This window comes from Calypte anna, chromosome 11, assembly GCF_003957555.1.
Source record: "Calypte anna isolate BGI_N300 chromosome 11, bCalAnn1_v1.p, whole genome shotgun sequence".
NCBI lineage: Eukaryota > Metazoa > Chordata > Aves > Apodiformes > Trochilidae > Calypte > Calypte anna.
The window spans coordinates 7,735,914-7,761,221 of record NC_044257.1 but is presented as its reverse complement, the minus strand read 5'-3'; the positions used below and the strand labels follow the sequence as shown (position 1 = coordinate 7,761,221).

Below are 25,308 nucleotides of genomic sequence, written 5' to 3'. Positions count from 1 at the left end.
AGTCTTCAACATGTTTCATTATTTCAAGCAGCAGTCATCTTTTACTTATTTCCAACTTCTCTGCAAACCTATTTTTCAAAAAGAGTGTAGCCTCATCTTTTATGTCAACAAGAACTACACCACTGTCAGTATCTTACTAATTCACTGTGAACACCTGGGTAGATTACACCCACTCAGGAGGACAGATAAGATTGGATGAGAGTCAGCTTTAGGTCAGTTTTAGTCACTGTATATGCAAGGAGAGATGTCACAAAATAAGGTAGACAGTATTTCCTGAGTTCTTTTCAGTTCAGCTTCTTGAGTCTGATATTACACATATTTTAAAAGTGTCAGCTCAAAAATGGCTCTAAATACAGTTCTAGTGATCATGTTTGCTTTCTACTCTGACATACAGAATACTCGTTTATAGTACCACCTCTAGGATAAGTACTTAAGTTACAGCTGTTTATTACTGAGATAATAAACAGCTAATAAGCAATTAGAGTCAAATGCTTATTAATTATTCAAAAGACAGTCACATTGGCTCAGTTAAAGCATTAATAGCTATGTTAAGTCAAAAGGTATCAGTAAACAACTAAATCTTAGTAACTTTAGCAGCATATTACTTGCAACTTACGATATTGAAACAGACAGTGTAGACTGTGAATTCACATGAAGGTGCTCTATGCTGCAACTTTGTAAACAGATACCTTCTTTGTAGAGCAGGAGATAGTTTTAGTAAGGGCTACTCTGAAGGTCACCACTCATTGAAAGATGCTGCTGGCAGAAGCCTAAATGCAGTCTCTCAGGACTGAAACAGAACTACACCACAGTGATCAACTTCCCCCCCACCCCTTCACTCCAGCATAGAATTTAAAAAGTTACCAGAAATCCCTTCCCCTATTCTCCTGGAAAAAAATGAAATTGAAAGTAAGAAGATGAAAAGAGCACATACTCTGTTTTCCAGAGGAAAATCCCAAAGCTGCTATGTAAAAGCACAGGACAGGCATTTTAATTGTTTAAGCGTTACAGGTTGAGCAACTTCTTGGAGAAATAAATCAACAGAAAAGATCAGTACGTTACCATGGCTTCATGAAAAGCAGCCTGAAGTTTTAATAAATGAAAATAGTCACTAGATGAGAATGCCACAGCATACTGAAATACAGGTCAAACAGTATTTATTCTTGCTTCAGTTTTAGAGTCTGTAACAAGGATATTAAGCAACACTCAAATGCCAATGCCTACCCAAGCACGCAGAAACCCTTGGAGTTTGTCCCTCCAACCTCACTGGTAAAGTGTCAACAACTATCTGAGCAATAATTAAACAAGTCACACTTCAGATTTATAAAGAAAAGTACAGGAATCTTTCAACTTCCTTGCTTCAACAGGGAGAAAAACCTCACTACAGAGAAGCAGCTTACCAACTGAAATTCATGCAGTTCCTTAACATTGTAACAAAATTAGCTTGGATAACTAACTGCACCTGATAATTACAATCACACTTTTGCTTTGTTGTGGTATTTTTACCTGTTGAAAGTAGATAAAGAGAACTGAAGCTGGAGAACTTTATGTCTGAATATTTAAACTACAAACTACTCCAAAAGTAACAAACCCATCTACATTTAGTAAGTTTCCAGATCAAAAATTTTTGTCAAGTACAGCACTAAGCTCAATCTCTTTACAAAGTGTTAATGCAACCACAAGTTGCCAGGCTTTTGCAAAGTTTTTTAAAACTGGAAACATTCCTCTGGGTAGTCACAGTAAACCAGGCTTTGAATTGGATTCAAAGGCTATGAGAAAGACACCATTATTTTGCTATTTAATCATCTTTATTTAAAAGGTTATGTTGTCTTCTGATTGTTCTCGTCATACAAAGGGGACATGGCTGCAGCCTTCCCCTGTGCCCATTTAGTCGTATCTCATTTCAAGGAAAGACTTTAGTATGTGGCACATAATTGTTATCCATCTGCAACCTAATCTCACAGCAGCTTCAGCCTCATGGTGTTTATGAAGTGCCTACCATCTACATAGTCTCTTCATACACATAATAGTTAAAGCCACTGGAAAAGTAAGAGTTACAAGGCAAAAGAAATATATTATACACCAACTGCTTTATTTAATTTCAGAAACCGTTCACAAGATGGTAGAAAAAACTTACAACCACTTCTAATTTAGTCTTCCATTGTTCCCAGTCAGCTCTAAACCCATTATGTGCAAAGCCCATTTACCATGCATCTAGATGATAGATACAGGCTATGAAATTCTTTTATTCTATTTGTAGCAGCTTATGCAGGTGCAGCCAAATACCAAGCCTCAGGACAAATTGTACACAAACTTTACAATGTAGAATTTGAATATGAAACTTAAAATCTACACAAAACTGGTAAAAATCAAGCACAGATACGAGGACAAACTTAAAACCCATGTGACAAGGAGTCTCGTCTTCCTTTCAAGTGCTTTATTCTGCTACACAGTCAAATGAAGATGTAAGCTTGTGGTTAGTTTAAATTACACTCTGTAGATACTATAGACCAATTTAAAAGTTACACATACAGCAATAGATGTCCATTGGTTCATCTGGATTACTTATACAATCCAGCTGGATTGTTGAAAACAAGTCAGGCAAAATTTGAAAGAAAATCCTTGTGCAACTTTTTAGACAAATGTTTACTGATGGGCACACTGTACCCCAGGTCCATGATGGCTGCTTTCTTCATCAGAACTATCATTATAAGCCTCACGTCTCTGGCCACCACCTGAACCACGAGTGGTATCAAATTCCTGAAGATCTACCTCTTCTGCATCACCAATTACATTGGGAAATTCTGGTCTAGCTGGCAGAAGATCTTCAAGTTCCTGCCGAAAAAAAAAAAAAAAAGAAGTGTATTCAGTACTGCATCTGTAATTTCTAAAAAAAAAAAAACACAAAAAACAAAACAGTTTTCCACAACTTCACTTTCAAAGCAGGTTTACTTCAGAAGTCTAAGCTGATGAAAACCCTGAAGTGCTTACTCATTATGAAGTATCCAAAGTATTTGTCTATCAACTGGAAGGCACTACTTAAAGAAAACCAACAGCTGCACATTACATCAACGAAAAGTGCAATCAGTAAATACAGTTGCACTCTGAAAACTTATCACACAGCAGCAGGAACATTCTTCCCCCTGCCCTCATCTGCCCAACATGTGCACAGCTCTTAAATACAGATTCTGTATATTCATATTCCACTGGGTATTTCAAATTTACTTTTTGCCTATAAGCAAAATCAGAAGAACAATTGTACTAGCATCTAAATTTTTACTTGCTGAAAGCGAGCACGTGAGGTACAACACACACACTTTGCATACACTCTCAAATAAGACCACCACATTTATGCTTAAAAAACTACTTACTGAAAGCTTTTCTGGGCTAATCCAGTTATTTTCAGGAAATTGAACGTCAAATTTAATGTAAAGATCCCCCTTCTCAAAAGGATTGCGATACTGTGGCATTCCTTCGCCTCTCACTACACGAACACAACCTGTTATTCAAAAGAAGTAAAGCTGAAGAGTGATACTTCAAAACCAATCTCTCTCTACAATTCTCTTCTGTTAACAGGACAAGAAGGGGATCAAATGTTCAAGAATCAAAAAAGAATAGTAAGAAGTTACCAGGTCAAGCTTACCTGGTTCAATTACTTTTCCAGGAGGATATTTAACCACAATCTGACGACCATCAAGGTGCTTAAATGTGAACTGAAACCCACACAGTGCTTCAACAAGTCCAATCTTGTGTGTCATGTGTAAGTCATTGCCATCTCGCTGGAACACCTAAAAACCAGAAACTGAAGATATCTTTTCTAGTCCTGTAATCCTATCTCCATGAGACTCATTATTTAGAATTATTATTTATTGTTTAAATTCAATGTCAGAGCAACAGCCTTCATACAAAGTGAACTCGATTCTAATCAAGTAGCTTAATGTGCTTGGAAACTTTGTGCCTATAGAGGTATCATCTAAGCTAGGGCAAACCACACTACATACTATGCTATAAGGTTCAAATTAAACAAAATGGCCTGAATAACAGCAGTGTTCTCACTCACAAGATGATCTACACAAGCAACCTCTAAACAAGTCTTAAATTTAGATACTTCCACTGCATGGGAATACAAACATCAGATCTTTGTTTCTCAACATTTAATTAGTCATCACATCTTGCTTCAGTGAACTTTAATCCACAGCTGTCATAACTGATATATAAACTCTACCACCCAGGATTCTTAATCAGAATAAATGTAGGCTTTATCCATAGGCAGAACCATGACTCCTACCTCAAGGGAAATTTTAAGAATACTCAAAGTCAGTCCAGTTTTACTCACTAGGGCAAGGTACAGTATTTTTCCAAATTGTTTCTATTGTAAAACTAGATTTCAGTTCATTAGAAGACTAAGACAGAAGTGGCACAACCTGAAATTCGATGCTATCATGCACATCTGACTGTTCTGTATTCATCATAGTCAAAATCAGTGCCACTTTTAAACCAGTATTACAGAAGAATGTGTAAAGAGCTATGCAAAACTGACAAATCAGCAGTCTTTGACACAGCTTTAAAAAGATTACTTTCAGATAACCAACATTATATTCTTTGTGTTACAACAGAACTTCCGTTCACCACTCCTGTGAACATTTCTTCCAGAGTATAACACCGACTATTTCTTATTTTAAAGTACTACCTAGACTTTCTAAACAGAAGTATTCAAAAAAAAGCAGTCACCTCAACTCTGCCCTATGGGAGTTTAAACAGAGAAAAAGATAAATTACAGTATTTAACTCAAAAAAACAATGTATACACTCCAGAACACAGTAAGCATAAGCCTTAGCAAACTAATATAAAATAATGTTCCTTTGTTATGTTAAACTTATCATTTATGTCAGCATTCTGTGTTTTTTTTTCCATAACCACAACAGTAGAGATAAAAAGCACCATCTGGAGGTTTTAATCAGAGTTCCCTGCCATGTCACAAGACATTGGACAAAAAAGTAACACTAATAAATAATATTTTATTACTGTCAACAGCAAAGGAGATAGAAGTTAACATCCCAAATGTCTCTTCATTGTATCAGTCAGCTTGAGCTTACCTGAGAAAACTACCTTTAATTAGCTTTAGGAAGCACCAGAATCTGGCTGGAGACTTGCATAGTTTTTCTTGGCTCTCCACAAAGGCCATGTTACTTCCCATAAATTTATTAAAATCTATTCACTATCTCTCAAGAGCTGCAACTCTATCAATTACTTAAAAACAGCCATCTATATCACTTAAATATTAAAGACTAGGATAAAAGGCATTTAAAATATAAATTCAAAAGCATTACCTCATTCTCCTTTTCTTGAAGTAGGAGGACAATATCCCCTGGTTCCACACCTGGAGCCTGATCTGCTTCTCCACTGAATGTAATTCTTTGCCCATGTTTCATGCCTTTGTCTACATGGACTTCAAGTATTTTTACCTCTTTGATCACCTTCTTCCCTTCACATTTTTTACAGCGGTCTTTTTCATTAATTACTTCCCCTAAAGAAAGATTTGAGTTCAGAGATTTGTCATAAGTGCATCCAATTCTGAAGAAAAACTGTTTTCAAGCAGACTGAAGAACATATGCAACAGCTAGTGTTTTAGATGCTGCTTTAAAGAATTCCTCACAGGAGGAAAGCTAGAATCCATTTATCTTAGGTGGAAGAGGAAGAAGAAGAAAAGAAGAAAAAAAAAGGGGGAGGGGGTTGGAGGATACAAAGATAAAACGTAACTTTCCAAGCTGTCTTATCAAGGACTCCTGAAAAAAACCCCTGCTTTCATTCCTGGTTATGCTAGAGAAAAAAAGCTATAAGAGAAAGGATGAAACTGAAACCAAGCCCCTTCCTTAAAAGTCAGAATACAAATTTCAAGCTATTTCAATGAAGTTAGGAAGCTGAGTTCTACTTCTGTTAACAACAGTGGAAAAACAGAACGGGTTCTGTCTATTAACAGCCAAGTTTTGCAGTATACCAGGATAACAAAGTACTATCTAAATGCAGCCCATAGAACTGGAGAGTCTTGCATGTAAAATGGGCACAAATAGCTGGTCAAATCACAGTTACATGCAAGAGAAATACATAGGTTTTCCCACAGAAAGGAGCTAACATTTTCTTACACATAGGAGATTTCAGTCACACTCCAAAACTGAACAGTTTTTCTTATTTTCCACCACCTCTACCAAGGTAATGAATTTTTCCAGCAAACTGGAAGATGACCATGCAAAACAGCTTAGATTCTCTGTTTTGCTTTGTGTTAATTTTTCAAGTAAGCTACTGTCTTCCTACAGAGTAACCAAAATATTAGGTCATGTGCTCAATGTCAGTAATTTCCAATAGTGCTCTCCTGATTTAAGACTATTAAACTTGCCATCTTAAACTATCTTTCTGAGAAACAAAGTAATGTTACGATAAGTTGAAACTAAGCATGTAGGTTAGGAATGTGAACTGTGAAAATGAAATATTCAAAGACAATCAGTAATGCAGTATTTTGACTAATCATGAGATACAATCCTTTGTAATTTCCAAATATTGTGAACAGTAAAGTCATCGACAAAGTGATGTAACTACTCTACAACCTGCAGAGGATCTAAAAAGCAATCAAATCAAGTGCAGCTCATGTGCTCAATCTGTCCCACCAAACAAAACCGATGTAGCAAAAGGTATCTTCTGGAAGACATTAAAATCCAACTTTAGATTCCCATTTTCGACCTAAACCTGTACTTGAGTGTTAGCAAATGGCACAAAAGACAAAAAAGCTCCTAAAACAACATAATCTTGTTTTTTGGCATAACACAAGAGTGATAGTAATAAGTAACATTCACATCTAAGTGTTTTAAAAACAATCAGACCCTACTGTTCAAGCTTCTGGGTTTCTTTTCAGTATATTAAACTAAACCTTGCTGGTCCAAGTAAAATAATTTATCAGTGCTGACAGCAGATTACTGACTAGGATGGGACCAAAAATGTCCTGGATAGGTTCCTCCTGAGGTTTAAACAGGAGGTGGAATCCAACTACATCCATTTAGCAACACAGAATAGCTTGGCCTACCTTCTCCATTGCAGTCAGAGCATACAGACTGCATCTGCTGAACCATTCCAGGAGCCAGCTGTCTGATCATGATACGTACACCTCTACCCCGGCAAGCATTACATTTCTGAACAGCTCCAGCCTTCCCTCCCTGCCTAGAATAGAAAGCACCAGTTGGATGAAAAGTAAGTTTTTCAGAAAAGATACCATAAAAAACCCACCCTACATCAGTAGGTTAACATACCTAATTGCACTGCCAGTTCCAATTAGGTTGTATCCTACCCCCTTTCCCTCCCCAAACAAAGCCCTTGAATAGTTTCAGTTCCATCAACAATATCATTCAAGTGCAACAATTTTCTAGTCGGAAAGCAGGCTTCAGTAAGTCAAATACCGATAAAGATCTGACATACCAGATGCTTCATTACACTATACTCCAACAAAGCAACCAGAGAACTCAAAAATAGAAACAAACTTACCCATTACATGCACTACAAAGGACATTCTTGCTAAGTTGTAGTTTAGTTGTCTTTCCATTATACAGATCTTCTAAAGAGACTCTACAAAATAAAGCAGTTCTCTTGGGTTATCATTTAACAACTTACCTTCCCCATGTAATTAAAATACTTGCGTAGGACAAATTACAGAAAAACAGATCTTCATAAAAAGAATAAACCTGCTACTATAATACAATTTTAAAGCACCATTTTAGCTTTCACAAGGAGTTACTAAAAACATTTCCATACATATGAATATACACATGTAATCCTGAACATAGTTTCAGAAAAGACTTCTGATTTAGTCAGAAGAAATCAGATAGCACCGCTTGTGTTTCTCAACAGGAAAAGAGATGCTGATCTAGCATTTTAGGTTTTATCACATAGTCACAGGGGTTTTATGTTCTACCAGACAGGTGAGAAACAAGCCTCTCTAAACACTTCTAGCATTATTTATAGCATGCATAAATAAAAATACATACAGAATACTTATTACTGTGTAGGACTTTCCATGTGTGATAACTTTGTGTGAACAGGTTACCACGTCCCTAATGTCACTGAATTCTTTGAGAGCTTCTAAATTGAAACATGAACAAATCTGAACACACTATCAAACTCCAGTAACCTTCATATTGATAAAAGCTTATGAGCTAATTTAGTGTTTTTCTAAAAAGGGTTTGCTAGTGGATAGAAATTTCAGCTTGGTGTATTGAGAAAAGGTTGCCTGGCATCACTTTACACATAACAACAAAACCATAGCTAGTCAATAATACATAATGCAGTACTAGCTACTAAACTAAGCAAGCATGTAAAAGTAAGCAGACTTCACTAATCAAGATTTGCCAGCCACAGGAAAGATGCAGCTTAACTTAAGAACTCAGAAAACAACTCCTCAGCAGGCAAAAAGCCAGTCAAGAGTGCAAGCAGAGATCTACAAGACACAATTAGATGCCATATTCAAGTGTGGCAAAATAACCCCAAAACCAAACCAACAAAAAAACAACCAACCAAAAAACCCACCAAACCTGCCACACACACTTTTCAATTCATTATGCCATTTAACTTCTTTTCCAGCTGGTATTACACTATGAATGCAACCCAACTTTAGTCCTTCCACAGCCTTAGTACCTCTGCTTCCCTAAGAACACAGTGAATTAATAGTTTGTTTTCAAATACTTTTCCAAACATAATTAAGGAGCAAAACCAAGTAAAATATTGTTAAAGTATATGCAAGCTAATAACCATGAAAAAGCAAAGTATTAGTCTGTAAGATTAACTCAGGAAAAGCAACTCATGACAACTGCCTTCTGGACTACACGCAGATCTAAGAATGCCAAATATTTCAACTAAGAAGCATATCAAGAACACAAACTAGAAAAGTCAAGTAATGATCAGGAAAGCCTGAAAGTAACAGGATACTCACTTGAGTGGATGCATCATATCTTCTCCTCTTCTTCTACCATTACGACTTCTACTCTGCCCACCCATGAAATTGAACAATCCACCACCAAAGATATGGGAGAAAATATCGTCCATTCCACTGCTTCCACCGCTACCTTCTCGAAGCCCCTGTTCTCCATATCTATCATATAACTCACGTTTCTCTGGATTTGACAATACTTCATAGGCAAAGCTTATTTCTTTGAACTAGGAGAGGAACAGAGTCAAAACAGTAGCATGACAATTGAGAACTTCAAGGCAACATTTTACTACTGTCTTGCCAAGCACAAACACCCAATTAAGAAAGTACAGAAGCAAACCATTCTCCACCCTCATTCTTATAAGCAATACTTAAAAGCCAGGCTTGGGCATAGTGGAGTTACCTCTTCCCATAAAAAATTTTATTGCAAAACTTCATTGACTTGATCTTTACTGTGCCAATCATAGGACAGTTTTCTTACAAACAACAACCAGACAGCCAAAGATGAAAACTTTGAAATACATAATATTGCAGTAGCCAACAGGCAAAAACCCCCAAGTCACATACTAACGGTAAAGACTTCAAGATATGTTGGGCACTTAAAATACATTAATATACATTTTTGTAAGTTGCTAAATTATTAATGTGTGTGTCCTCAAAACAAATCAGTATCTTGCATAGTCATCTCTGGTCACCTCTAAGCAACCATGAGAACTTCAGTTCTGTTAAGGAGAATCAGCTGAGTTTACTTAATTACTTTTTAAAAATTCCTATTAGCATGACAAATCTAATTTAACCTTCCCACATATGTAACTTGGTTTATGCTGGAGCAGTTTCAAGAACTTCCACATGTATTTTTCCATGTTGGAAAAACCTGGAAAACCAACTCTACCCCAAACACCTATGTAGATGACAATGCCAGCTGACATCATCGTGGCAGATCAAGAGAGGCATCTTTTCCCTCAGCATTACCTTCCCAACCAACGTGACTCAGCCAACTGATACATTTTTTCATGAGGTATGCTGGTTGATTTTGAGATGCGTAAGAAGTAGAAAAGACAGGGCTCTCTCTTACAGATACTGTTTTTGAATACCAGTGAGCCCCCAACACCTGTACTTGGTCCCCCAGTTGCTACTGTAAAAGCAAACTTCAAGAGTTTAAGAAAGAAAAAGAAGTCTTACTTTGTCCCCTGCATTTGGATTCTTATCAGGGTGGTATTCCTTGGCCAGCTTTCTGTATGCCTAGTTGAAAGAGGCACATGATTAGTTCAAATTTTGATTAATCAGTTCTTCCCTGAGAAACTCGTGTCTTCATGAAAAAAATATTAATAAGGTGAAGTGAGAGCATTTTGAATTCACTCATAAATTGAAATTATATACGAAAAACTGCCATTGCTACATTCACAAATTAACTATACTTGGATTTGCACACAACTACAGCACACAATAGAACACTAGGTAGAACTAGTTTTCCTGCTTATCTTCATTAGCTTACAGAAAAATCACACTGAACTTTCATTAAAATTACTTACTCTACAGAACCCACTCAAAGCCTGTAACAATTTAAGTTTCAACCCATTTATCTTTCACTTCAATCACAGCAATGCATTTAACAACAAAATGGCTGCTTCAGCTTCTCATTCAACTATCAGTCAATCCTCACAATAATTTATTCTTATTTATCAATAATGGAAGACATCTCACTTTGAACAAAGTTACAAGAGCAGAAATGTACAGATAATTGCTTTTATTTCACCTTACTGTTCTAAAGCGATAGGAAGTGTAAGTACAGTCATATCTCCAAAATAGATTTTTCAGTATGCTTATGCTTTTTTTCTTTTTTTTTCTTTTTACCAGTATTTCAACTCTCAAGACCACCACTTTTTCTACAGCAGTACTTCATCCTATAGAGGATCAAAGCAAATAACAGACCATGCAGAGACTTTTCCCCCAATTTGAGCTATTCACAGAGCTTAGACCTCAAGTCTCTCCTCCACTCCACCTCAACAAGCCCCCAAACCAATCAGGGGACAGATGTTAATAAATTACATGGTACACAGCCTTTTATTTTTTACATTATACATATAAAAAAGCTACAGTGATGCAAATACAAACAACTGAAACACTCATTCTTACAATGGATGCTTCAAAAGTTCTGTTTCTGCAGAACTGAGCATTTATACTAGCTCTTTGAAACTACAATGTTATGAAAGCTTTAATCACAAAGCTTTACAGGGACCACAACTTTCCATTTTATATTGGAACAAGTAGGATTACTTTTTTGCACTCCATAATTACTTCTTTACTGATTATCCTGAAATACTCGGTACTTCTTCATTCAATCAAAAAATAGTTTCATAAGGAAGTGAAATAAAAATAGTACAATATTACAAGGCAAATATTCTAAACCACAGTGAGCATAAAGAACAAAAAAATACATCTTAGAGGGCAAATTAATTGCCAGTAAAAAAGTATAATCTTCTGTAAACATCTGCATTCTGTAATAAAAATGGACTTTATGTATTGTAATGCATCAAACCAAGGAAAAACAACCAACAAGAACCAGAACACCAAACTTAAAACCTACCTCACACTATCTAATCAGGAAAAAAAGGAGTCTGCATGATTTTTAAAAAGAGAGCACTCATGTCTTTGCTGATAACAACACTCCCATTTAGATCAATTCTTAGGACTACTAATGGCCCAAAACAAAACTACCACTATTTATTTAATCAAACACAAATCCAGAATCAGGGTCTACACCAATATCATATTATAATTTAAATAAGAGTTACTTTAACAAACAAGTATTGAAGCCAGTTCTCTCATCTGCTTTTGACAAAATTATCACTTATTTGTTTTCACTTTGCTACACTATTATGTAGGTTAAATATTCAACTAATAAACATCCATGTGACCTCCCAGTGACAATGAGATAAACTTGCTGTGCAAGCAGTTGGAAACTTGACATTCTGTGGTGTATCTAATCTATAGCAATTAATATTGAGCACTGCAGGTTATCCAAACAGCAAACTGCTGTCAGTTTTCCATTCTTAGAGGACACTGATGGTCTTAAGAGAATTCTGTAAGGAAAAAATAATCTAATTGATTGTGTTTGGTATCCAGCACTATCTTCTCACTGCATGCCTTCCATCTTTAACACTATTTCACCACTGCAACTGCCCATCCCTGTACAAATTAGGCTACCACATGCATGATGGGTAACGCATACTTTTTAATACCAGCACCACCCATCAGCGGAAGCAGGTCAGTGCTAGGAAACTGTCTAGTTAATTATCCTCCCTCACGTGAGAATGGTCATTAAGTCGTTTTAGAAAAAAAGTGGCTTATACCCTACAGAATTAAATGGACATAGGGAACTGTTATATTGATGATCTGGGTCCAAGTTTTCACCTCTCTTCTTTGTTTACCTTACTTTGTCGCTTTCGGCCTGGGAGGAACCAAATATATGAGCAAAACGAAACGTTACTAAGGCCTACACGTGGGGCAGACAATGGCACCGGTTAGAACCTGCTAGTCGTTCACGAGGATTTTTACACCCAAAAAGCCTTTCGCCGGCTGGGAATGCCGCTCTGCCGCGCGGGAGGGACGCGGCGCTTCGGGGGCGAGACGAGCAAAGCCCCAGCGGCGCCCGGAGCCAACGCGGGACGCGGCGGCGCCGGGCCAGGGACACGGGGAGCACGGGCAGGCCCCGCTGCTCTCTTCTCTCGCCGTCCCCCTCTCTCCTCTCCAATCCGGATTCTACCCGCGGCCCGCCACGAGCCGTCGGCTCCCACCCGGTAGCCAAGACCCGGCGGTTCCACGGCGCGGCCTGCTGAGGCGGCACCGGGCGCCGGCCGCAGGCCTCAGCCGTGCGGTCGGGTAGGCCGCCGTCGCCCTTAGGCCATGCCCCCCCCTGCACCCGCGGCCTTCCCTCGGCTTCACTCCCCTTGCCTCCCGTCGGCCCCGGGACCGACCGCCCGCCCCCCCCCGCCCCGCGGCGCCTTGCCCGGCGGCCAGCCCGCCCCCTCCCCCACAGCGCTGCCTCCCGGTCTCCCCGGGCGCCGGCCGCCGCCCCTCCCCCGCACCTTCTTGAGCTCGTTGTCGGAGGCTCCGGGCGGCACCCCCAGAATATCATAGAGCTTCGTGTCGGCCACGTTCGCCATGGCGGCAGCGAGCGGCGGGCGCGGGCCGGAACGGGCCGAGGGGCGGTGAGGGCGAGACCGGGAGCAGGACGAAAGCCGCCGCGACGTCACGCGCAGACGCCTGGCGTCACCGCGCCGCGACGCAGGAAAACCCCGCCCACCCCTTCCCTCCCTCTCCCTTCTCCCCCGGGCGGCGGGGCCCCGCCCCCTCGGCCCACTTCGGGCGCCTGACCCAATTCCGGGGCGGCGCGGCAGGGGGCGCTGCGGCACAGGGGCTCGCGGCACCGTCCCCAACGTCCGCGAGGGGGAGGCGGGAAGGGGCTGTGAGGGAAAGGGCGGGAAGGGGCTGTGAGGGAAGGGGCGGGAGGCGACCCGGCCACCCCGAAGGGAGGGGAGCAGCTCCTGTGAAACCGGTGTCCTCAGGTTCCCTGCTGTCGTTTCGAAGCCTCCAATTCCCCTGCCGCTGTGCGTGCTCCCTCGGGGCCTTCTGCGTTTTCGCCATTTCGCCTTAATCCTGAAGTATGTCCCTGGAGTACGTGAGGCAAGGAGTGGCCCTGCATCAAGCCTGCTGCCTAACCTCAAGCATCAATGTAATTTTCTTCAGGGACATATTGCTAAGGTTTCAGTAGTTATAAATAGCGTTGGTACCCATCTGCTCCATTTTTGTGTTTTGCTCCGTTTCTGGGATCTTAAAAAAAGCACCAGTTGCTATGCTAGGCCTGAAGTGATTCAGAGCAGCAAAGTGTTCTTGTGTGGTGCAGGGACCTCAAGGCCCTCAAGCAAGATTGCTCTTTCAGCGGGCAAATAAAAAGCCCAGCTGTGTTTAATAAGAGGCTTGTCTCTGAATCATGAGAATGGTAACTGAGCTTTTCCTCAGGTGTGGTCTCTTGGTCATTAGCCCCTTATTAGAAAGGAGCTGCTGGAAGGCTTTAGAAGCTGTAGCAGGTGCCTGGCTGAGGAAGATAGGACTGGGTTTCTGTTGAGAGAGGAAAAATATAAATTGTTTTATTGTCTCTTTGTGGGTAAGCTCGGTGTGTCTGGGGGAGGGTGCTCCCCAAGGACGACTTGAACAAGGCTGAGCCCTGAGGAGAGTCTGCCAGAAACAGGTTAGCAACCTGCTATGTGAAAGACAGTGGAGAAGGCCTCTCATGTGATTAATGGGTTTGTGGGGTGGAAACTTGGATAGGCCTCTTGCCTGAAGGGAATAGATCAGAATGCTTGAGGGCTTCTTACTTAATTGTCTGTAGGGAGGCTCTTCATCTATAATTCTTTGGCACAGTTTAGGGTTGCAGTGGCTATATTGGGAAATGCAATCTGCTCCTGGGTTCTGTACTCCTTAAACCGGTGCTTATGGAGCCTTAAATTCCATCATTGTGTTTATTCAGTCCAGCATAATCAGTTTCAGGAGAAGATAGTAATATCTGCTTCTAGAGCTGCAGGTGTGGCAGCAGTCAAGAGCTTCAAAGGAACATGGAGACAAGTTTTAGAGGTAGAAAAACAGTGGTAGGGTGGAGAACAGCGACTAGAGAGACGATCCCATGAACTGTAACTATTAGTCTGGTTCAGAGATGTGCATGAAGGAAAAGAAAAATCATAGGGAAATCTATATTTCTTTGTTATTTTTGGAGGTTGTACAGCCTTTGGTAATTGCATGATTTAAAATATGACTAAAGCCCCTAAGGCTTCACAGTTTGGTTTACGTGTGTTTTACATTACTTGGCTTTGTCTTTTATTTATGAAGGCAAAGCTTAGTTTAGCTACTCTAAGAACTGACTGGCATGTGTACCTGGCTTGCCTATTTTAGCTTGTGCTCACTTACAGATTGATGTGTTTTTTCAGTAAGTTTTTCTTTTTTTTAGTCCTCCACAATTTTATTGTGAAAAAGTTAGGAGTATCTGGAAGAGCACTTTTTTGTCGTTAAAGTCAGCCTTATGATTTTAGGAGTTAAGCAGAATCAGCAGGACTGATATAAGTAGCGTTTAAAATACCGTAGGATAGCATTTATGTGTGTCAAAAAAAAAAAAAAAAATTCTAAAGATCTGAGGTGAGGTAGCTCAAACCAGTGGAGTGCCATTCATATCTCTGCCTGTAGAAATGAAGTTCAGCAAAATCATGATTCAGCCCAGACTTACCTCTCCTGTGAGCTGAGTGGTTTGTTTGCAAATCAAGCCAGAATATGAGCCAGCAGATTGATGGATAGTAGGAATGAGCTGGGTAGGCAGGTGAGGTGAGTAGGTAGGTGAGCTTGATGTATCAGCTTGAGACCAGACTTAGGAGGTAGTTTAGGAGTGGTGTTTGTATACTTTCTTCTCCCTTGCCAAAACATCCTTGTTACTGCAGACCTATTTTATGTCTTCTACAACAAAACTGTGCAATAAATAAGAAAAGTTCTCTGGGATGAAACTTCATATTTTATTTTCAAGTGGCATGAAAGAATCATAAGCTTGGCTTATTACCTTCTTATTAAATTAAAATGCAGGTGAATATCAAGGATATTCTTCCTGCTTTTATCATCAACTTGTGACCTGTACTGACAGAACACATCAGGCATGTAGCTGAAATGTTGCATTCTTTCCCACTTTCTTTTGTTAACACTTGCACAGTTTCCTAGATTGGGTTTTTCCATTTTGTTTTTTCCCTCCTCAACCAAATAAGAGCTTTTTCAGTTGGTTTCTAATTCTATTGTTATCACACAGAATGTTGAAAAGTAGTTGTTATTTGAGGTTTTATTTGCTTGGTTTTAAATAGACTGCACAATTCTCGGCTTCCAGAGGTATTGTTTTGGCCTTACAGAGGCACAAAGGTCTGTTCAGATCCTTTTTGCATTCCTTAGACAAAATAAATCACGTTGCCTCTTTAAGATAAAGCATTTTGCAATGCTTTCTTAGAAATAAGACAAGCATTGGATCTGTTTATCTTTGTAGAATTGGGAAGAGATTAGATTCATGTTACTGCAAAAGAAATATAAACCCTCTTCAAGTTTATTTATCAAGTTATGTTGTGTTTAACATGAAAATACAAGAAGGCAATTCTGACTCCTGCTTCATTCTAATACTGTACAGTCAAATTTGAACTTAAAACTGCTGTGCCTGTGCTGGCAGGTGTAGAAGGTACAATTACCAGGTCTTCTATGCCAGCCATCTAGCCTCCTGCTGGTCTGGAAGAGCACCCTGCCTACTCCTACCCCTAATTCCCCTGACCAGGGAAGCAGGCTTGAGTTTTGCAATATGGTCAGAACAACAGGTCTGGTTTATTGTCCTGCCTCAGATGTGGTGATGAAACCCAAAGCTGCCTGAAAAGTACCTCTGTGCAGCAGCAGTAATATGAGTTGCATACCATGTTCCTTTTTGCCCTTTTCTAGCCCTCATTTTTGCTGTCCTTACACCTCTGTTTTTCCATCCCTGTCTCCTCCCCAGAAAAACCCCACCCCCAACTTCTGATCTCCCATTGGCCCCAGTTTCTCTGCATCTGCATTCAGATTTAGGTTACTTAGATAATCTCTGCTTTATATGATATTAGTGATATGGTTACCGAGGTGCTGTTGGCCTGGCATGAATTCACTGCTTAAAAGTCCCTAGTGGTGCCTTCCAGTTGTCTCTGATGTCTGGCAATTTATCTTTTAACTCTTCCTTAAGCCTCTGTGGGATCCAGCCAGACTTAAAATGTTGTGTATAACTTTTGTCACTATCTTTCTCATAGGGTTAGTTAGAACTCTTAGTGATGCAAGTATGTTGTATGAATGTCAATAATGAAGGTGTTGTGAACATTACTTTGGATAAGAAATCAAAGTTTTAGCTTTGAAATAATTAAAAAAAAAAAAAAAAGTGGCTGTTTAGAAATGTATATTAGACACAGGTGTATTAACACCTTTAAATGTCTCTCTTTAAGACCTGAGGATGTTTGTGGGAAGTTTTCAGCTGGAACCAAACCTGAAAAGGTTTGAGTTACCCAGTGAGAAATGCTACATTGTAAACTGGCAAAGAGAGCAAGGAGTAAATAATACAATAAATTTATTCACAAGTCGTGTATAATTTTTGATTAAAGAATTTTAAGACTTTAAATAATTTTAATTTTAAAAGTGGCAAACTACAACAAGATACTTTCAATCAAATAGACACCTGAAAGAAAAATCAGGTATCTCAAAACCAATGTTGAAAAAAAAATCCAGCCCTCTCTGTTTTGGTCTCTCAATTATTTAAATTCCTGCATGAACTCTAGTTTCCTTAAAAAAAAAAAAAAAGATATCAGTGCTACTGAGTATCCTTGACATGGTGTGAAGAGGCCTTGTACAACTCTTTTTTAGCTATTGTGTTTTGTAGTATAACTGAGTTAAACTTGCATTCATTATTCTTATGTAAGATTTCTTTTTTTTCCCCAGTGTGCAGCAAATCCAGTAGTATTTGAAAGAAAGTGAGTTCCTGAGCTGTAAGTACCCAATTTTTAAATTTTACTAACAATTTAAGTTCACTTTATGTACACTACTCAAATGTCCTGCTGGTTGTACAGCAACCCCTAAACTCTGTGGAGTGAGAAACAAAGGCATTCTTAAAATAAAGGGTACATTATATAAAATGGCTGCAAAACCCCACTCTCTCTAAAAGTTGGATTTATACATGTTAAACTTTCATGTGTGAAATTTGGATGCAACTTTATGCAGCTTTTTAGAACTTTCATGCAAGTTTACATATTCTTGAATTATATGCTTTTACCAATCTGTCCTATTAGGTCTGTTTTATTTGTATAAACAGTGCAAAACTTCTCTGAAGAAAACCATGGTTTACTACTCTCTTTATTATATTATTTTACTATTTACTATTTTGCCTGTTTTTTTAACTGGAGGACTTTTCAACAAAGGGTTCATTTCAAAGTAACACAGACATTTTCTTGTCACATAAATGTAAAGATACTGATGCTCTATCTCTGCATCTATTCATGTTTTTCTGTAGTTTGTTGCAACTGTTACAAATAGGCCAGGCCCTCTGAGAGAAGGTAGTAACCGTGCAGAGTGGTAGCTCTGTAGCACTGAACAGGCTGTCCAAAGATTTAGGCAAGGCAAGGATGAAAGAAACCATTGCAGAATGTAACTGGGTACGAACAGCAGTAATTTAATATTTACTTAGGAAAGAAGACTTATTTCTTAGAGTTGTGATTAGTTGATTGTGAAGTAGTCATATGGGATTTAATTCGTCCCAGATGCAATTACAATACAGATGCATAATAATTCTTCGGGGCCACAGAACTTGAGATAGTGTGTAGAAGTCTTCTTTGTATTGCCAGATCTGCCTTATGATATTATGAGGTTTTTGACGGGAAGAGTGAATGTGCATATGTTTGTAGGTATGCTGGAGAAGGAAGTACTTACATGGGTGAGGGAAACAAGGGAAAATGGGAATTGGGAGAAGAAGAAAGGAGGCAGTAAAGATGTGGATTACAAGGTTTTTTTATAATATTTTGAAGCTAGGACATGTATAAAATGCAAATGAAGTATTCTGTAGAGGCAAACAGCTATTCAGTCAATAGCTTATTTATTACATAGAAGAAGACACTACTATTCAGTAGCCTACCTTGATTATAGTACAGCCAAGAGTCAAATTATTTCTAGATAAGCACTTTTATAGTCAGTGTTTAGGAATTGCATAAGGGATTTTAGAAACTGTTAAATATCAGATTTTTATTAATAATTTTTCATTGTCTATGCTTTTCCACTTGTGTCTTGGTGTCAAACAATGTGTCAAACAAAATAGTTTACATGAAATATTTCACTAATCACTTGTATGAACACAAAGACTAAAATAATGAGTATGCTTCACATTAAATTATGAAAGTATCTGCATTTCCTTTCTTCCTGTATATAGCTAAAATTTTTATGTCTAGAGTTATATGCTATTTTGGAGTGAGATCATCTGTTGAAAATTTCATGTACAAGATAGAGCTTTGTATTCAGATAACTGTAGAGGATTGTCACATTTGGAGCTTTCCAGAATTAAACAATTTTACAAGATGGGTACAGCATTTCTTGGCCAATGTAGGAGTGCTATTTTAAAATTGTGCTAAAGGTACACTAAAGGGTGTACCTGTCTTCATATATAGATTTTTCAGTTTGTTTAGCCTTCTAAGTGACTTAATTTAGCTCCAGTCTTGCTCCAGTTGATCTGAATTTTACTGTTGATTTCAACAGAACTGGAAGTTTGGAGCTTTACCAAATTTATGTCAAAGCTTTGCCAATTTGAAACATGTTTGACTAACAAGTTAAAATGGGAATAGCTTTTTATTTGTCACTGAATTAATGATGTCGACAGAGTATCTGAACACATGAGGTGTCTGCCTTCCAGCTACCAAAAACCTCTTTATCCTTAAGGACCAATATGTGACTTAATGTAGAGAAGTACTCCAATTGTCTTGCAGATCCTCTCTACTATTAAAAGCAGAAGTTTTGTTCATGTATCTATTACCTTTATATGCTGGTGAAATGTGAAAAGTAACTGTTAACTTGTTGTCATACTCCTTCACTTGAATAATGACTCATTTCTGACTTCTCATGAGGTTTGGGAAGGTAAGAAAATAGAATCTATTCCTGTGCTATTTAATGACTTTTTTTTGTAATTTGAAGTGTGGGGAAAAAGGCCTGAATAAGAACTGAAATGGTTTGTTAAAAACAGTAATACCTAAGATTTTAGACTTAGAGTCTTCAAAGATTGCTTCAATGGTCACATAGCTCATGTAGAAGAATAGGAGATGTAAGATAATTTTATCAAACTTTCCCTAAAGTAAAGGCTACCTTCCCTCATTCTCATTTGAGGCTATTTGCAGTACTAAGCTGCTGCTCTGAAGAACTTTGCCTCAGCTATGTATTTTTGTAAGTTTTTTAGTAGAGCACTGTACTTATCCTTTTCTTGGGAGAACTACAAAGTCTCCAGCTGAAGTCTGAATTGCTAGTGAAATAGGGAAGAGGAATCTTTTAAATGACATTTCAATCATCTGTATTATGTTGCGTATCAGCAAGATGTCGGAAAGGTCTTCCTTTCTTCTCTTCCTTATTCCATAACTGTGAGGAATAAGGGAATTTTTCATCTGATACCTGTGAAGAAAATGGCAAGGGAAAAAATAAAAATGCTTAGGGCCACTTAGGGCAAGTAGATACCCATCACAACCCCCTGTGAGTCTGTGGAAACATCCTGGTTTCCTCTAGGCAAGTACATGTAGCCAGCTTGTGTTATGTTTGGTGTTTTGTTTTGGGTTTTTGTGCCAGTTTGAGCCTCACTGAGCTGAAGATGATGGTCATTTACAAAATACTTCGTGTCTACCAGAGGTCTAGTAGAAAGGTAGACTTTTCTCAAGGCTAGAGTTCTTCCTGGAATGTTTTTTAACCATCTCCTACTAAAGCTAAGAATGGTTCTTTAAGATTATATGCCAAAAAGATAGCTGTCATCAGGTGGTGTGCTTTGTGTAACCTTATATGCTAGTGGCTCCCTTTCTGAAGAGTCTGTGGTAAAGGATTTAAAAGCCTACCTCTTGTTGCTTACTGAAGTGGGTGAACTTTTTTTCTGGATCTCAAATGTGATGTGGAGGTTAAGCAGAGGCAAACTGGCTCTCTAACAAGGGATATGCATATTTCTAGCACTGTGTCAGAAGATGAGGTCATGTACTGCTGAAAATAGTGTAGGGTTGTCATACTGTCTTGCAGGAAGTGTCCTGTTCTGCCTTGGTTATTGGGGAAGCAGTTATCCTAGCAAAGGAGTTATTGTGGTTCACCTTGGATACTTTCAGATAAACTTCCCAACTTTGAAATCTGTTATTTCTATAAGTAAGGAAACTGAACTCCCTAAAGCCAGATGACACAGGCATACTGCCTTTCTGGATAAAGCTGAAGTATGCAAATAAAAGAACATTCTAGTTCCTTTCTCATTTTAACCAGCAAATCTTGAAGGAAAAAAAAAAAAAGAAAAAAAGAAAAAGGACAAAAAGCTTGACATGTGGCACTTCTAAAAATCTGAGTCGTTTGGGGTTTTTGTGTGGTTGTGGTCTGGTTTTTTAACTCCCACGTATGCTGTGGCACTTTGGGATGCTGCTGACCTCAGAGTTGCATTCAATTGCCTTCAAGGATATGAACTTCCTTATCTTCTGGGCCACACTTCGTCCCTCTCTAATTCTTGCCTCCCCCCATCACATTCATGACTGTTCCCCTGGGAGCCGCCGGGTGTGGCGGGGCCGGACCGGACCGGGCCGGGGGCGGAGGGAGCCGCTCCCGCCGCTAGAGGGCGCAGCTGCCCCTCGAATCGCTTCACTCCCGCGGGTTGCTCGGTACCGGTACCGCGGCGGGGTCACACGAACCGCTCGTCTGAAATCCGCGCTCAGTTCTTACTAAAATTAGGATGCTGTTTCCCTAGTAGCTTGAAAATCGGCATTTGTGGGCGTTATCTACTAAACTGATCGTAAATTAGATTTGGTGATTGTAGTGAGTTTAGCGTGACTTCTGTGAATTCAATAAAGTGTCACTTTGAGAAAAATCTGTTCTCCATACTGCCTGGTGCCTGGTCAGCTCCGGTAGTTGATTGCATTCTACTATGCAGGAAACCTGCCTGAATGCTTCCACTTCTGAGCTGGTAACAAAAGTAACAGTGGGAAGAATAGGGTCATCTTCTCAAAGAAACAACCAAACCAAACCAACCACAAAGAAACCACCCCAGAACCCCACAGTTTTAAAACTCGTAGGTAACAGCTGAAAAGGAGGAAACAAATTGCAAATGTCAGTCAAATTGAAATCAGAGGCTGACTTAAAGTTCAGGTATTGTGGACATCTTTTTATAAGAGTCATCTTTCATAACCTATGCAAAAATACAGCTCAGACTTGTGTACTGATCTGCTTTTATTTTGATATTCCAGACAGCTTGTCTTTGCCAGATGATTTGGATTCTACAGAGGAAAAGCATAAAAATAGTGCAGTAGTGATGGCAGACTGTTTTTTAGCTACACTCACTGCACAGTAAAGAAGAGCTTTTTGGACCTGCATATGGAATTTGTGTTGCTGAGTATTTGTTACTTTATTAATCTTTAAAATATTTTTTTTAGTATATATACAACAGAAACATATCTGAAAATTTAATTCATTCTGTTCTATTAGCTAAAGCCAGAAACAATAAAAATTAAGCAAACAAACTGATTTTGCTCAGTCAATAAAATTACAGTACATGGATTTGGCATGCTGACAATTATGTGAGCAGCTGGCTTACCCTGTGTATATTGATAATATCAGGAACAAGATGCCCCAGTGGAGCTAAGGTCTCATTACAATAAGCTGTTTCCAGATGGAGTAGCGAGTAACGAGCCCAGATGCCCTCCAGCGTTGCTCCAGCTCACAAACATTCTACCTTCGGCATTGCCTTTTCCTGTCAAGTGTAGGAACCTCTGGGCAGTAACAGCTCAGTGCTCCTGACAGGAAGCATCTACGCTAATGATGTATGACAAAGGATATATACTGTGGGAGAAGGAAAGTTCTTTGCCATTTCTGAGCTGACAGAGAGGGCAAAGAGCCTAGCTACAACACAGCATCAAGATGAGCTAAATCAAATAATAGTTTCCTACAACTGCTGGCAAAAGCTGTATCAAAAGAAGAGTTATATAACTAGAGGATATCAATAGAGGAGTTATCCCATACCAAATGATTTACAATTTTTCAGAAAGGAAATCCACTGTTATTCCCTAGGAACAAGGTATAAAAGAGAAACAACTACATAAATGTGACAACTACATAATTTTTTTTTCTTTTTTCTGCAAGTATTTACATAAAGTATTGCAAAATTAGAGACTGTACTCAGAGCATGGCTGTTTATGTCTTTTTAAACCCCTTACTAGTCGGCCAGTAATACCTTTCTTAGTTCTGTACTCTGCTGAGCAGAGATGAAATTACTCAGCTGATTTGAATGTTGGGTAATTGGAGATGACCTCTTGCAGATGAGGTAAGCCATGAGAAGCTCTGTCTCTGGTACTAATGTATTAGTCAGCTCTTCAAAGCAGGTATTTATGTGGATTGTAGAGTAGTTTACAAGCAAAAGAAGAAAGAGGTGTTTCTCAATCTTGAGTAAGCACTAATATCATAGGTTGTGGTATTCCAAAGAGATGAGAAGTCATAGCAGACTCCTTTTTTTTTCCTCCTCTAAATTAGATTTTTTAATTTCCTGCACAACAAGCGTGGTGCAGGAAAATCAGTTGCTAAATATCACAGTTACATTGCAAAACTAAAAATGTAATAGAAATTATTTTCTTCAAATAAATATAAACCATATTTTATATATGTAACTCAAGATCTAGTTAGTGTCTACTCAGTAATGAGTTTCAGGTAACTTAAAGTAGCTTATTAACTGGTTGATTCTTGGCCTTTTCATATTATTAATTATTAATTTAATATTATTAATCTGAGCAATGGAAAAATGCCAGAAATCTTATGGTTGTTTCTGGCATCTGAAGACCCTTATGCCTTGGCATCTTTGAGAGGTGTTTGGGAGCAGGATTGCTCTACAATATTTTTTCTTATTTTCTTGGAAGAAAGAAAGAAGTATAAGATCTGGGATGATATTTAGAGGTTGATTATGTACAAAATTTGGTTTTCCTATGAAAATAAGTGTAATTGTGTAGGTACAGACTCTTCTTGACTGAACTAGTAGCCATTCTATTTATTTTCAGTTTAGTGAGAAAGTGAAGACTATAGAGATTATAATGACATTTACTCTTTTTCACAAATGTTATATTTTCTTTTAAATACTACGCAATAACCTTTCTTTCACTGTAGTTTGCTTATTACGTTAAGGCAAAATTGATCTCTGAGCAGGAAGTTGACACAAGAGTTACAAGCTGCTTAAATTCTATGTAAGCTCCCCCTGGTGCATGGGATTTATACTGATATTTTGCAAAGTGTTAAACTTCACCTTTAAGACCAGGTTAAGGCATTCTTAACTTGGTACCAGTAGGCAACCTGTGAGGAGAGACACTGCTTAATAGGAGTTGAATCAAGCTACGTTTTTTTTTCCACGTTGAGTTTCTTGATGTTCTTATGAACACAGGCCAATTCTCAGACTAAAGGAGCTGCTCAGGTTTTGTGCAAGCTGCTAAAGTGATGAAACAGGACAAGTTTTTCTGCTCTTTCACTTTTTTTTTATTCAGGTGGGGATCTTTGGTCTTGTTTTTGTCTTAGTTATTGTACCCAAGTTCAGAATTTTGTCCAAAGCTGTATTTAGTATGTATTCAAGATAAAAATAGTCTGGAATAAAGCTGTGTTTTAAAGATTCCAAATTGCACAGTGATGTCTATAATGGTACTGTCATTATTCAGTGCAGTAAATAAATTGTTATCCCTTTAAAAATCTAGCACAATAAATCATTACAGTAGACAAAATATAGCTGGCCTGGTCCATCTCAGATTCTCTAGAACTGTACAAGAATTTCACTCCAGGAAACACCAAAGAAAGTAAACTCATAGCTAAAATGGAGTGCATATCACTGAGAATTACATAATCATATAAAATATCAGAAGAGCTTGGGGGTAGAGTACACACAGTAGTTTTGCAGGCAAGAAATCTAAATAGATTTTAAAAAAATAGTGTTTCATAAGCTTAGACCTAGGTCTAAGAGGTACAATTGTGAATCATTATATTAAGCAAAACTGCCTTTAATAGATGAAAGCTAGAACAGCAATGATTACTGCTTTAGTAAATTGGAACAAATGCATGAGTATTTGCAAAAATACTGAGTTGAAAATACTCAGATTTTCCACTGGATTTTGTGGTTCTGACAGTGCTTTTAAAATAGCATATGTGTAAGGCTGTAGTATCTGAACATTGTCCAAATTACAAATAATATTGCAGTCTTCCTTACTCAACATTGTTTCAGGGCAATATCACCACTATTTTTCTCATCTATGTCTATAGCTTGGTTCTGAGATAAAGTCCTGGAAGGCTTAGTGGCTGATAAATCTTGTCTGACTTAACAGGATTCCCTTAGTGTTCCAAGTTTTTTCTTTTGTTTTGTGGGGTTTTTTTCTTCTTTGAACTATCTCAATGGCTTGTGGATACCAACACAGTAGAGTAGCAGCTGTTTACCAACTTATCCTAAATATTCTTTTGCCAGTCTACTGTACAGGAACAGTATTTGTCAGTTCAAATTGCCTAGTTATTATGCTCAGTTTATTAAATCAGCAGCCTTG

General features: G+C 38.6%; 1 protein-coding gene across 1 annotated transcript; it reads right to left on the bottom strand.

Annotated features, from left to right (window-relative positions):
- Window positions 1-1,054: 1,054 nt before the first annotated feature.
- Window positions 1,055-13,290, bottom strand: DNAJA2 (DnaJ heat shock protein family (Hsp40) member A2). Its single transcript, XM_030457918.1, has 9 exons — window positions 13,057-13,290; window positions 10,151-10,210; window positions 8,972-9,195; window positions 7,531-7,611; window positions 7,076-7,209; window positions 5,331-5,527; window positions 3,644-3,788; window positions 3,372-3,499; window positions 1,055-2,835 (listed from the first exon to the last, which is right to left on the bottom strand). The coding sequence occupies exons 1-9, from the start codon at window positions 13,132-13,134 to the stop codon at window positions 2,647-2,649; spliced, it is 1,236 nt and encodes a 411-aa protein (XP_030313778.1). The 5' UTR covers window positions 13,135-13,290; the 3' UTR covers window positions 1,055-2,646.
- Between the last annotated feature and the right edge of the window lie 12,018 nt (window positions 13,291-25,308).